This window comes from Trachemys scripta, chromosome 2, assembly GCF_013100865.1.
Source record: "Trachemys scripta elegans isolate TJP31775 chromosome 2, CAS_Tse_1.0, whole genome shotgun sequence".
In the NCBI taxonomy this organism is placed as follows: domain Eukaryota; kingdom Metazoa; phylum Chordata; order Testudines; family Emydidae; genus Trachemys; species Trachemys scripta.
This window is the reverse complement of record NC_048299.1, coordinates 222079098-222092347: the sequence shown is the minus strand read 5'-3', so window position 1 is coordinate 222092347 and position 13250 is coordinate 222079098. Positions and strand designations below refer to the sequence as shown.

The window sequence follows — 13250 nt, the reverse complement described above, 5'->3', positions numbered from 1 at the left end:
ATTCTGGGTCACTGAGAACGAAAATGATGCTTAAAATTGTTGATTGGCTCTAGTTTTCAAGATATGTTATTGGGTCAGTATATACGACCCTTGACTTGGGAATGGTGGAGGATAAGTGAGTTATAAAGGGAAGGGATCTCAATTTAAACCAGAAATGACTAAAATACATCTTTGACTGGATCTATAAATAAATCTATGACTGGGTTTGGACAGTACTTGCTTTTTAGGCAAAACAATGAATGATGCAATCTGAAGCTGGTATTGCATCATACATGATATGAATTGCATCATGTTATTCCTAGAAGTCATGGATGATGCAATCATCACTCTGCTGAACAAATTGCCCTATATCAGCTCTAGAAATCATACAGTGTCGTACTCTCTTATTTGTCAGTGTTTGATTTTGCAAAGGGACACATTTCTGTTTAGCCAAAGTGAGCAGAGATGCCTCGTACTTGTGTGAACAGTGCAGATAACTTCTGCTATGTTTGTGGTGAAGTGACTTTTGCATCACAAAAGCTCAGTATAACCACTATGGTTAAGAAAGCCTATCACCTTTATTTTGTCTGCAAAATTGGAGATCAGGACAAGAGGTGGGCCCCACACATATGCTGCAACACTTGTGCAACAAATCTTGGCCAGTGGTTGAACAGGAAAAGGAAATCTATGCCTTTTGCAGTGCCAATGATTTGGAGAGAGCCAACAGATCATCCCAGCATCCCAGACTTGCATCTGAAGAAGTGAGGTTCTGACCCACGAAAGCTTATGCTCCCAGTACTTCTGTTAGTCTCAAAGGGGCCACAGGACCCTCTGTTGCTTTTTACAGATTCAGACTAACACGGCTACCCCTCTGATACTTCCCAACAATTGTTACTTCTGCATGGTGCCTCCAGTTGGGAAAGGTGTGTCAAAGAAGAAAAAGTGGACTGTGCATTATCCAAACATTCCATCAGCTATATGCCCAGTACCCCAGACTATATTATGTACATAGTTTAGTACATTTTTTGCACTCTCATCTAGATTTTTTTCCTCCGAACTGCAGAGCAGTGAGCGACGAGCACGATGAGCGATTTCACCAGGACATTGCAACAATGGAGAAACGCTATCAGGGCAAATGGAGCCCATCAATGCTTGCAGACTATTGCTGGACAGTGACAAGAGATGCTCCATTTAATGAATACAAGAGACAAGCCAAGAAGCGCCGAGTAGACATTGAATAGGACTAAACTATGTACATAGTAGTTTTTTGCCTTTTGTTTCATAATAAATTTTATATATATAACCCTTTTGCTGATTTTTAAAGAGTTACATAAACAGGACAGGTGAAATATTATCATGTAAAGAAACCATAAACACATGAAAAGACCTAGGTTTACAATTTATGATTAAAACTCTACTATCTACACAATATACATAGACATAAAATGTAAAAACTTAAATATCTTAGAAACAGTAGCCAATCAGTTGTTTTAATTGTCATATTTGAATTCAGCACATCAAAATACATAATAAATAGCACATTTTATCTCTGAAGCAGACAACGTCTCAAAAATTGTAGACCAGTGTAATTAGAAGAAAATAATATTCTCTCTATCCATTTACTTATAGAGTACCTAACACTATGGTATCCAGATACGAATATGGTAGGGTTCTGTAACTACTAAATCAAAGGAGGAGTCAGTTAAAATACATAGACTTGCTAGCCTCACACTGTCCTAAATGTCCTGTGTTCTCTTTTTCCTAATACAATAAGACACTACAGGCACCACATTTCTGGGGATTACCTTTCTGGGGTATGAAGCCTGTGGCCTCATTCTTCATGTCTCAGTCAAAGTATTCATAGGCCCCAGAAACACACTGCCTGTCATGTCTTGTTGTTTAAATATTATGATAGAACCTGTGAATAACTGAAAACTGTTTTGACATGTTCATAATAGCTTTTGTTCTACATCTGTACCGATACATTGTCTTTTCTAAAAATTCAGCATAGCTTGCTTTTTACTTTGTGGTTACATTTAATACTTTGATGAGAAGTACTAGAGCAGGGAATTAACTTCTCTACCAAGAAATCAAATCAAGCTTGAAATCAGTAGCTTTAAATTTTTGGCAATGATGTTTTGTAAAGTGAAAAGGTCCTTCTTCATGACAAGCAATTTTATTAGACCTTTATCAGCAACTTCAATGAAAGTTGCTCAGAAGTATTCAGCTGAATCACTGGTATCCCATGGAGTGACACTTTCATGTGGGCTTTTTCAGTTGTTCTTTGTGCAGCAAGGGTTGTGTTAACACCAGATGCCAATCGCATACCACCGGTGGATTTGCAAGATTATAGGACAGGAAAAAAGATGAAGGTTAAACACAGGGCACAATAGAGATTACTTATGGTAATGAATTGTATAATTTTTCTAGACAGATCTGGATTAATGTTTATCCCAGGCAAGAGATTACTATATGTCTGATTCTGGTTGTAAACACATATTATTAAACAGAAGGTTTATGTTCATGAAATGCAACTATGAGTGTTAACGCACTTATGAATTATTATGTGCAAAGAGAAAAATTAACCTGTTCATCTGCTATACTAATAGATACACTATGGTTTTTGCATAAATTGGGGATGAATTATAGGCATCTGCTATCTTTAGAAAACAAATAACTCCTGAAATGGCAAAAATTCTTCTCTGTTAAAGCCAGACTACCCCATAGACTTTGATGGAGTTACAGCAGTGTAACTAAAAAAAGAATAGCCTTAGATATTTTTATATGGAAAAAATAGTTTTTGTACTGGAGATATCTGCTGGCAATATATAATAATGATACTTGCTAACTTTTGGATCTTTTTTTCTTTTTCAATGAAAAAACAGTATGTTCACATTCACAGAATATAGTGAATGGTGTCCCAAATTTGATTTCCCAAATTATTCAGTTATATTAACTGTAAAAAAAAATAGTATTTTGAGGACTTGCCACTTTCAATTTAAAAAAAAATAATTTGTATTTGTATTGATATTTAGCTATACTTCATATCATTTGCTTTTCAAGTCCACTGTCCTCCTCTGTTTTATAGACTCTCTGCTGGTGAGCATGCCTGTGACATAGGTGTGATCTTCACATTTTTAAAATAATATGTTGCCTTAGTTAAATAATTCACAGCTCATTCAATTATTTGATTTTTGGGTGACCAAAGGGGAAAAAATCTCTTAAAAGACAGTCAACACATTCCAAAACTTTGCTCCTTGCATTGAATAGATGCAATAACAATCTTGTAACCTAGTAATGAGGAACTATGTTGGCTTTCAGATAAAAAAAATGCAGTTTTTATAATCTGTGTATGCTATTTACAAACAGTACATGATAGCTAAATGTCTTTGCATAATGCTGTTTTAAATTCCCTCTCCATTTAATAGTTGTTGATAGTACTCATAGCCTGGTTTTCACTATCCTTCTTAACTAGTCTGTCTAATTATAGGTTACAATAAATTTATTTCTGATGTTTTATTTTTTAAACCCTACTTTCATATGCCTGATTAGTCCCATTGACTTCAGTGTGACTGCTCAGGTGAGTAAAGTTACCCATGGACACAAGCAGAATGAGCCCTTAAAGCTGTAATAAGAAAGTTGAAAAGGCCTGGGAATACTATAAATTACAAATTATGTTGACTGGATTAAACTATTATAACAATTGGGCTAGATCTGACTTGCCTTGTGCACTGTAACACAGAGATCACATCAATGCTAGTAAGTAGCTCTGATATATTGAATACCAACTTGGTTTTACTGATAAACTGGAAACTAAACAGTTCAAATTTGAATTTTTTGTTTTGTTTTTTTAAAAAGTCAGAGCAATGTAATTTTATTCTCTCAATGCTAAGAAGAAAATGCTTTAAAACCATTTATATTTCTTATATACGTATATTAACAGCCCATTTGGGACAACCTAACTTTAGCTTTTATAATATATTTTGTAAAGGCTGCAAAAAGTGAATTATGAATTAGGAGTTGAAAGAAATAATTAAACAAATATTAAATGTTTCTAGAGGCTTGTATTATGGCTCTTTCAAATAGCTTTAAAACCAACCTATCATTCCTAGTCAATATGCAGTGTCAGATATATACCTGAAATCTTTATTACAGATGAGAACGGTTTAGGAAGCCCAAATCAGGTGTATTATACTGCTTAAAAGTTTGTGCAGTGAAGCATTATATTTTGGGAGCTTATAAAATATATATCGGGTTCTCTATTCCCTTTGCTATATGTCGGCAGACATCTATAAGTCATTAAGGTGACCTCCATCTTCCTAAGAGAAGTAAAGGTAAAAATGAAGACACATTTCTGTTATCAGTCTACTATGGGTCGTAAGTTGAACTACCGTTATATTTTCCTCTGAAATACGCATAGCCTTGACATGGTGTTTAACAGTGTTAAGCTTATTGCCGCTGAGCTAAACATGTCTGAAGCAAACGATGACCCTCACGTCTTTGTGATAGCAAAATGTCTCCCTGATGTGATCCCACAGACTTGGAGCATTAAGTTAATTTTCCCCTGGATTTCTGAGCTGCATCCTTTTTACCCCGCGGAAACCTTGTGAGGAATACAGCTTTTGACCGAATGACAGAGCATGGAGGGTGAAATTAGATGCATTAAATTAAAATATGACAAAAAGCCTATCTAAATATTTGTCACAATGTTACTTGTGCGGCGTAATGTCCAACCCAGGAAGTGAAAGCAGGCTATTGCTGGGACTTAATAGTCTGAAAAAAATATTGGTAAACCATCCAGATTCCTTACAGGCTTTGAGAGGATAATTGAGGGTATGGTGTAAGATGTCAGAGTTCCCGGTTTGGTGATCCCTCTATCTAATCTCAGATTAGTTCCTTTCCTGTTTTCATTTGAAATAGAATTAACCATTACAAAGTTGTCTTTGGTCCTTGGCCATTTTTGTGCCACTTGAACAAATAATGCTGGTACTGGCCGCTAGAGGTTCTAGGATACGTGTGTTGGTTAAGTAAAGTATAAAAGAGAAATACCCCGCGCACACACACCCCCCAAAAAAAGTCATAGTATCCAATGTATCTTTTTATAATTTAGAAAATTATTTTCCAGTTTGTTGTACAGCACTTGTGAAAGAAAAAAATATTATCCCAAGCTACTATATAAATAATTATTAGAAAAATGAGTGTGTTCAGTTAGTATTAAATGTAGGAAGAGATCAAGTCATATGGCTTATTTCATTCATGTGCATTCATCAAAACAAGAGGTTTTAATTTTTTTAAAGAGCTAAATATTGAAATGGCACATTTCTCTTTTCTTTTTGATTTTCTGTTATAACAGGCTACGGAAAAATAGGGGACTATGATAGGGTTAACCCTGCTGCACAAAAATCCATGCTGTGTATGACGGTAGTAAAGCTTGTGATCCCTTGATCTTTGATTAGATTCAAGCTAGTAAATATCTTATGATTAATCAGAATGAGTTGTTCTGCATGTAGTATAAGTCACCTTCACAGATGGGTTGTAGAATCAGTTGTTTGTGAATATTTGTTTTAATCCTTTCTAAAACAGACTTGTTTTATGTGCTCAAATCATATTCAGGCAACTAAATATCAGTACTAAGGGAGGAAACTTGCAGTTATGAATAGGATAGTAGGTCAGCATTAGAAAAGGAAAAAAATAACATAACTTAAAATGTCACTCTGCTATTGTTAAAATATAAGTGATACACAGAGTATGCTTCTCATAAGTTGGCGTATATAATTATATGGAAAAGCAGTTATAAACCATTCACATAAGTTGCTATCTTGCAGGTACAAGAACTGTAGAGACACACACACTAAAAAACTGTGTTAAGTATTTGGTCCTTATTATTATTATTCTGTTTTTAAAAAATGCTTAGTTAGAATTATAGCATTTTGGGGTGTAGGTAGAGTGTAAAAAATCTATAGGACTACCCTTTTCTATGGTCTGTCAGCCTCCTAATTACTTAAATAATTGCCTTCTGATATAGTTTACATTGACATGCAAAATACTGTGTGAGAGATCTCTTGCTATGACACTTTCATTACCACATCTCTAAGGATTTTCTATAGAATGTAGATTTCCATAGATCATATATAACGTTATGAGATTGATAGGAAGATATTGTGCTGTGTAGTAAAAGCATCTCAATTTCTGTCTTATTTCTCATAATCGCTACAGTGAGCCTTTTGTGCACAGAGGTGCGATTAGATTTAACCTGCCAACATATACGAAGAACTTTCTCTATAATACATTTTATATTGAGAGAGAGAAATATATATATATATATATATATATATATATATATAAGGTGCATGTAATCAAATGTATATGAGTTGCTATCATGCAAAGTTAATCCCCTTTTCTCTAATGTTTTTAACAGGAGGACCGGAGAACCCCCGTTAATAAATGGTTGGATTCCTTTCATTGGGAAGGCCTTAACTTTTAGGAAAGATGCTTTCAAATTCTTGATATCTCAGCAACGAAAATTTGGAGATGTTTTCACTGTACACATTGCTGGTGAGAAGCATTTTACTATTTCTCTTGCCTTTTATGTCAATTAAATTAATTATTAACATTTTTATATTTTATTTAGAATTTTATTTATTGAAAAGCCTTTATCTGTACTTATGACAGGTCTAAGTTTTAGAGCCACATGACCAACGAAAATTACTTTGTAAATGAAATATTTTAATGTGTATTATATATAATCACAACTATAATTTTGTGTGTGTGTGTGTGTGTGTATATATAATGTGAGTTAGTATATGCACACATATTATGCCAGCACATATAATATAGGTGAACAGAATATTTACTGTAGATTGTGTTCTCTATAGAAGTGAGAACTAATATCATCTTAACATTGCACAGGAAAACATTACATCAAATTTAGAAAATACTCATAAAAATTGTACAGAATATATTTTTTAACCTCTCTACATCTGGGTTGACAGGAGCACTAGGAAGTGAGTGACACACTGACTCATTGATACAATCAGGATTAGAACATGGAAACTTCCTGCCTAACCATACGTCCTGACACTGGCATAATAATAGAGACTGAGATAATGATCTGAAATACAGTAACTTCAGCGCTTTATATCTTCTTAATTTTAGGCCTAATCCTGCTCTGGCTTAAATTCACAAAAGTCACCTTGATTTCATTTGGAAACTTTGGGGTACAGGAATGCAGGATGGCCCCTAATGCTTCCTTTATATCTTTTAAAATGTGTTGGTAGATAGACTCAGTTATTTAATGGGTTTTTTCTTCTCTAACTTCTGTGATCCTAGTTCAAATTAACAGTTTTACAGTAGCATGAATTAACACTGCTATAGTGGAGGCACTCTCATTTTTTCTACTATTCCCATATTTTTAGGGAGTTTCAGACCAAAGTGTTAACTTAATGAAGTCTGCTCTATAATCTCCCAGCAGCAGGGAAAGTTTTTATTTTTAGATATTTAAAATTTTAAATAAAAATCCAAGCCATTTTTCAACCAATTTCAAGTTATCAGGTTACAAACAGGATGCTCATTTTTGAAACTCTTTCTCCATGTAACCAAAAATTGCTTAATTTTTAGATGTGCAATTTTACAAGTTGTTAGTTTTATTACCTTAATTCATTCCTTTTGCTGTTTTGAAACTTAAAAGAAGTTCTTTCATTTAGAAAGGGACTACAGCACATGCACAGAAACTACTTTTGGTAAAATGTAATCTGTTCGTACTATTGTTAATATACTTTCATAATGTATAAAATAATGGCTGCTTCTGAATGCAGATTAATAATAATAACTCAAAGCAAGACAGCCGTTATGAATATACTAATAAAATTGGGTACAGTTGCACTTCAGAACTTGTGTGTCAATGGGACATTTCTTTCTCTCTCCCTTTTTCATATTTTAATATAAGAAAAGGGTTAGTGTGTTAATTTGTTAAAGTGTTAAAATATGTGACTTAATTTAAGTCTCAGTGTGATGGTAAAAATTCTGCCTTTAATCCATCTTCTCATCCCTAGATATTGTACTGAGGGATTCATTGATTAATGCAATATGTGCTTAAAATAGTGAGGCAAATAGAGTGAGTTACACAACTAAATTTGTCATTATTTTGGAATATCCCAAGTTTTGTGAATTTATATCCATATATACTTTAACGTCACTTTTTATAATTCAATATTGAAAACATTGAATACTAAGAGTTTACTAAAGAGAAATAGTAGCGAACCCTCTTGTTTGTTTTTATTTTGTTTGGGGTTTTTTTAAAGCTTAGTTAGTACTTCATATCATAACCTTAGATACCAAGACACACTGGATTTCATGATGTTTTAGTGATTTGACAAAGATGATGTTTGTGTGTGCAGCAAACAGAACTTCCCCTGTTTTATATGTACTATCATTACTTTACCCCCCTGGTGGGTGAATAAAGGTCTTGTCAAAAAATTCTATCAATATATATTGTTCTAATTATCAGTTCTCAAAGTAGTTCATTTGGAAAATGTGGAACGATGCTTGGAGTTTCTGGCATTGCCCCGTACCGGTAATGCGATTTCACTGATTGTTCTTTCCCATGTGATGAGCAAATGATTGTCATTCCGAAAAGTCGCAAGGGACATGGATGTCATCTTAATAAAGAAATTAAAAAGCACATCTTTCTCTGAGAAACAATGTAAATTCCTGACCTGTCGCAGAAAATAGTTCTCTAATTGGTTTTGTGTGGTGGTGCAGCAGAATCGTTTTCCCTAAACGTCATACCGGCGAAGCACTACTGTACATCATTGTCAACAGTTCAGCAAAATCTTCCTAATAAGAGGACGATTACGTAAATGTGATAGTCTTTAAAAAAAGAGTTGTTTCTATATGATAGTACTTCCAAATCCAACCTTTTTACTTGATAAGGATCAAGAACAAATAGACAGCCAACTAGGTAAGAACTTTAAGACCCTTGAAAAGTCTTTTCATTGTTTTTCATGATAAGACTTTGTTTACTTTTACTGATACGTGATTAGGAACCATACCGGATGTTGTAGTAGTAGATTTTTGACTAACCAATCTCAATTTTAAAGAAGAGAATCTACATCTTATAGTTGTTATATTAAGTACATTTAGCCTCTTTAAAAGCACTCCTAGTACATTTTAAAAAATTAATATACAATATATACCATTAAAAAGCTTTTCAATCCAAAAATAGATGAAAAGTAATTTATCTTAACTATTTAAGCACTGAAGTCCATTGAAAATATTATTTTAATAACTTACATCATTATATATCATATGAAATGCTTGTCATTCATAATTAGCATTTAAAAGGGCCCAGAGTGCATTATTAGAATAATTTCTTAACTATCATACAAATACTGATTTATGTGCTAGGATTCACCAACAGTTGACAATTTTCATATCTTCTGCATCAATCTTTTGTTCTGAGGAGACTGTGTAAGCTGAACGGAGATATCTTAGGCATTCTCAATAGTGGCTGTAATAAAACCTGAAGGATTGGAAAGAGAAGAACAGTCATGTCCACAGATGGAGAAGGAATCTGAAGGCTTTTACAGGAACAAGTGAAATATTCAGCTAATTTTACTTGTTTTTATGGTATTAAATAGAAGGGTTTACTCAGCTTACTAAGTTAGAAGGAATTTGAGCATGATTTTACTGTACAGACATGTCTTCTCAAATGGTTATGAAAAAGGATTTTTAGTGTCCACAGACATTGTTGAACAGCTACAAAGGACTTTAAAATTGTCACAGTGGATTCAGTATAAATGGATTTAATATTTAAAGCCACTACTTTGGAGATCTTGTGGTCTGTTATCCTGCACTTTTTAGCAAATTTGGGAATTAGCTCCTACAGCTAGTCAGATGGAAGCTGTGGTGAGCACCAAAATTTTGGTTTCTTTGTTTATGGTATGGGTTCACTTCTGAGAGGTAGCTCCTGATGGTATTTGCAGTGTGGGGGCATTTGGGGGGCATGCCTATTAAAGTGCTGAATAATGACTCACAAATGTAGGAAGGCCTGCATTTGTTAGTGCCTGTTACCACCAGTACATAGACACTGCTCTGTAGAAGTGAAAACAGAGCCCAATAGGGGAAATAAAATGATTTTTTAATTTTTTTTTTTTTTGAGAGAGAGAGAGAGCTACTTAATTAGCCCATGCAAAAAAAAAATTATAATCCTAATATTATTTACAATAACGTATAGTTGAAATCAACAAACTTTGATGATTGGTTTTAGATCCCAAAATGCTGCTGAGGGATTGTATGTAGATAGAGGAGCTATTTTTACATTATTATACCAGGTAATTGACAATATGTCACAGACACAAGGTGGGTGAGGTAATATCTTTTTACAGAAGTTGGTCCAGTTTAAGATATTACCTCACCCACTTTGTGTCTCAAATATCCTGGGACCAACATGGCCACAACACTGTACACAAATATGAATACACTGTTAAACAGGTATAGCTGCTATGTAGTTCTTCTATGTGCAAGTAGGACAGAAATCACTAAAAGTTCCAGTTGCTAGTAACACTTCAACAGTTTTATAGCCGCAACTAGTGACCTGTAGGTTTTGGTCTTTATTTAGAAAGAGATCTAAAATCTTAAGTTACTTGGGCATAGGTTCTATTGGAGGTACCTTAACAATTTGCACCATTTTTTTTTTAAACCAGCAATTTTGCCTTCTCTATATATGGGTTAAATATCTCTCATTAGAATTTTGTAAATATTGTAACAGAGTTTTTGTGTCATATATTTCTATAATTTGTTGACTTTTTGGCAATGATGTGGCCTGGAAGCTGAATTTGACTTTGCAAAAATGAATTATATTTTAGCATTTTTAATCAGCTGGAAAATAAGACTAATAGAAATGTTCATCTGTGGCACACCCTTAATCATAGAAAATTCAGAGTGAAGTCTTTTCTTTCCAAAAGTTTGTAATTACACTAACATTGAATGAATGTTGTTTTAAGACTATTTATTAAAATGATGTTGTTTGCTTGAAGAATAATTTGCTTAGAATCATGTTTCTTATTTTTTTTAAATTATCAGAATTGATGTGCATTTGCTAAATGTCTGATTAAAGATCACAAAGAAACTTGTATTTTGCATGTGATATAAGCAGATGGTGCACAGATGGTTTAAATTAATATTAATTAAAAAATCTTAACTTAAAATTGTTTACCCTCTAAACTCAAAGTTGGAAAGCTAGCTAACTTCTTTAGGGTTAATAGCGCTCCAGTCTACTTATTAAAAATCATACCAAAGGTTTTTTATTTCCAGCCCTTGATCAGAAAGATAGTGGCCTCAATAAAGGGTCTTGAGGAGAAAAGGTATAAGAACTGAAGTGGGGAAGAATGCTGAAGGTTGGCAACACTCAGATCTCCAACAAAGATCTTGGGTATCCTGGAGTTAAAAAGTTAAAGAAGCGCTTATTCTGAGATCAAAAATGCATTCACGTCCTGCAATCTAGTAAGAGAGACCTCTTATCTAGTGATTGGAGCAAGGTCAGGAAGCCTCAGTACTGCTCCTGACACTGCCAGTAGTCTGCCATGATTATTTTTAGACCAAGAAAGGAAGTAACTCTAAGATCCCAATGCCACATTGTTTAATTAGTAAATTACATTACAGTAAAACAAACAAAGAGTAATTTAAAAACACTCAAAAGTGTTTCTTTGACAAAGACCTTGGACGGAATTCTACCTTGATATGTGTTTTGTGCAACCCCTTGATTCCAACAGGAATGTAAGAGTCCAATATGTACTCATAATTACCACACCATGGTATATGTATCCACAGTCAAAACAGGAAATAACTATGGACTCTCACATACCCCTATATGTTACCGAGGGGTAATTGCTGACTTTTAAATAGTGGCTACTTTATGTACACAGAGCCAAATTCTGTCCTCAATTACACATGTGCAGCTCCCATTAAAGTCAAAAGGAGTTTCACCCATTCAGCAGGGCAGAATTAGGCCTCAGATCTTGTAAGGATTGTTCCTTTTCTTCTTTTATAGTGTGGATATTTCACTGAATATATGTACATTTTAATAATTTTTTTTCTAATATATGCACAAGTCACAAACCTTTACTGTAAATTTAAACTTAGCATGGGCCCAGCTATAGTAAATTCAGAATTAATTTTATTTTGGGAGCATTATTTTTTTTGATCCCTGACAAATGACCAGCAGTTTGACTTACCAGAATCTCTTTACTAGTAATTGACTTTCGGGGGAAAGAAGCTACAAAATTAACCCTAAAAACATCTCACACAGAAAAATAAATGGAACATTTTAAAAGGAAGTAAAAATTAATGTGAATTCTCTCTGTAATGTTGCTATTGGGTCAGCACTATCTCTTTTGATTACGAATGTAAGAAAGAGTGATAGAGTATGTTGTTAGTGCATTCTGATGCGATAATATTGGGTTCTCTTTCTTTGGGGTTAGCTTAAAATCAAGATAGGATAGCATACTTCCAAAAATACTTTTCCATTGTTTTAAAATGATGGTATATTGCACAGCAAACTTTTTTTTTTTAAATAAACCATCAGGTTATAATTTGTTGATACTATAATAAAGCTGCATCATCCTGTTAAATTTTAAAAAGTCAGGAAAACATGGAAGAAGTAAACAAGACTGAATAGGTATTTTAGTTGTCATGTTTTCTTTGGGCTATGGGAAACCTCATGGGCCCTGATCCTACAATAGACTTTCATGTAGATGGACCCCTGTGCTCATGGTAACCCCCATTGATTTCAGTGGGCTCTATATAATCATAGAAATGTAGGTCATCTAGTCCAGAAGCCATCTAGTTCAGCCCACTACACTGAGGCAGGACCAAGTATATGCCGGAAGGTGTGCAGAGCTCATTGTAAAATTGAAGCCTTGGTTGTTGGGACTAACCTGGTCCACATAATTTATTCTCTTCTGCTTGAAGAAAAGCAGCATGCTGATATGTTAGCATATTTCCCACTTCAACCTCTCTCAAGCTATTGATATATTGCCCTTTCATATGGAACTATTTGTTTGTTCCTTTTTTGCCATTAAAAGATATCTAAAGATGTATAATTTTCAAAGTGCTTTTGAAAAGCATAATAAAGCTATATTGTATTTTTCATGAGTTTTGCCAAGTTAGTAAATGATTCATATGACTCCGAAGTACCATGATTATGTCACCCTCTACTGTTGTCAAAACAATAGCTCGATCTACACTTGACCTCTCTCATTCTAGTCTACTAC

The 13250-nt window shown here is 34.0% G+C and overlaps 1 protein-coding gene across 1 annotated transcript in view; it reads left to right on the top strand.

The window, feature by feature from the left end:
• Positions 1–13250, top strand: part of LOC117873529 (cytochrome P450 7B1) — a 193825-nt gene that overhangs the window by 168690 nt on the left and 11885 nt on the right. The window contains exon 2 of the mRNA XM_034762996.1: positions 6398–6534. Within this exon, the coding sequence (XP_034618887.1) occupies positions 6398–6534 (137 nt within the window). The remainder of the gene's footprint in view (positions 1–6397; positions 6535–13250) is intronic.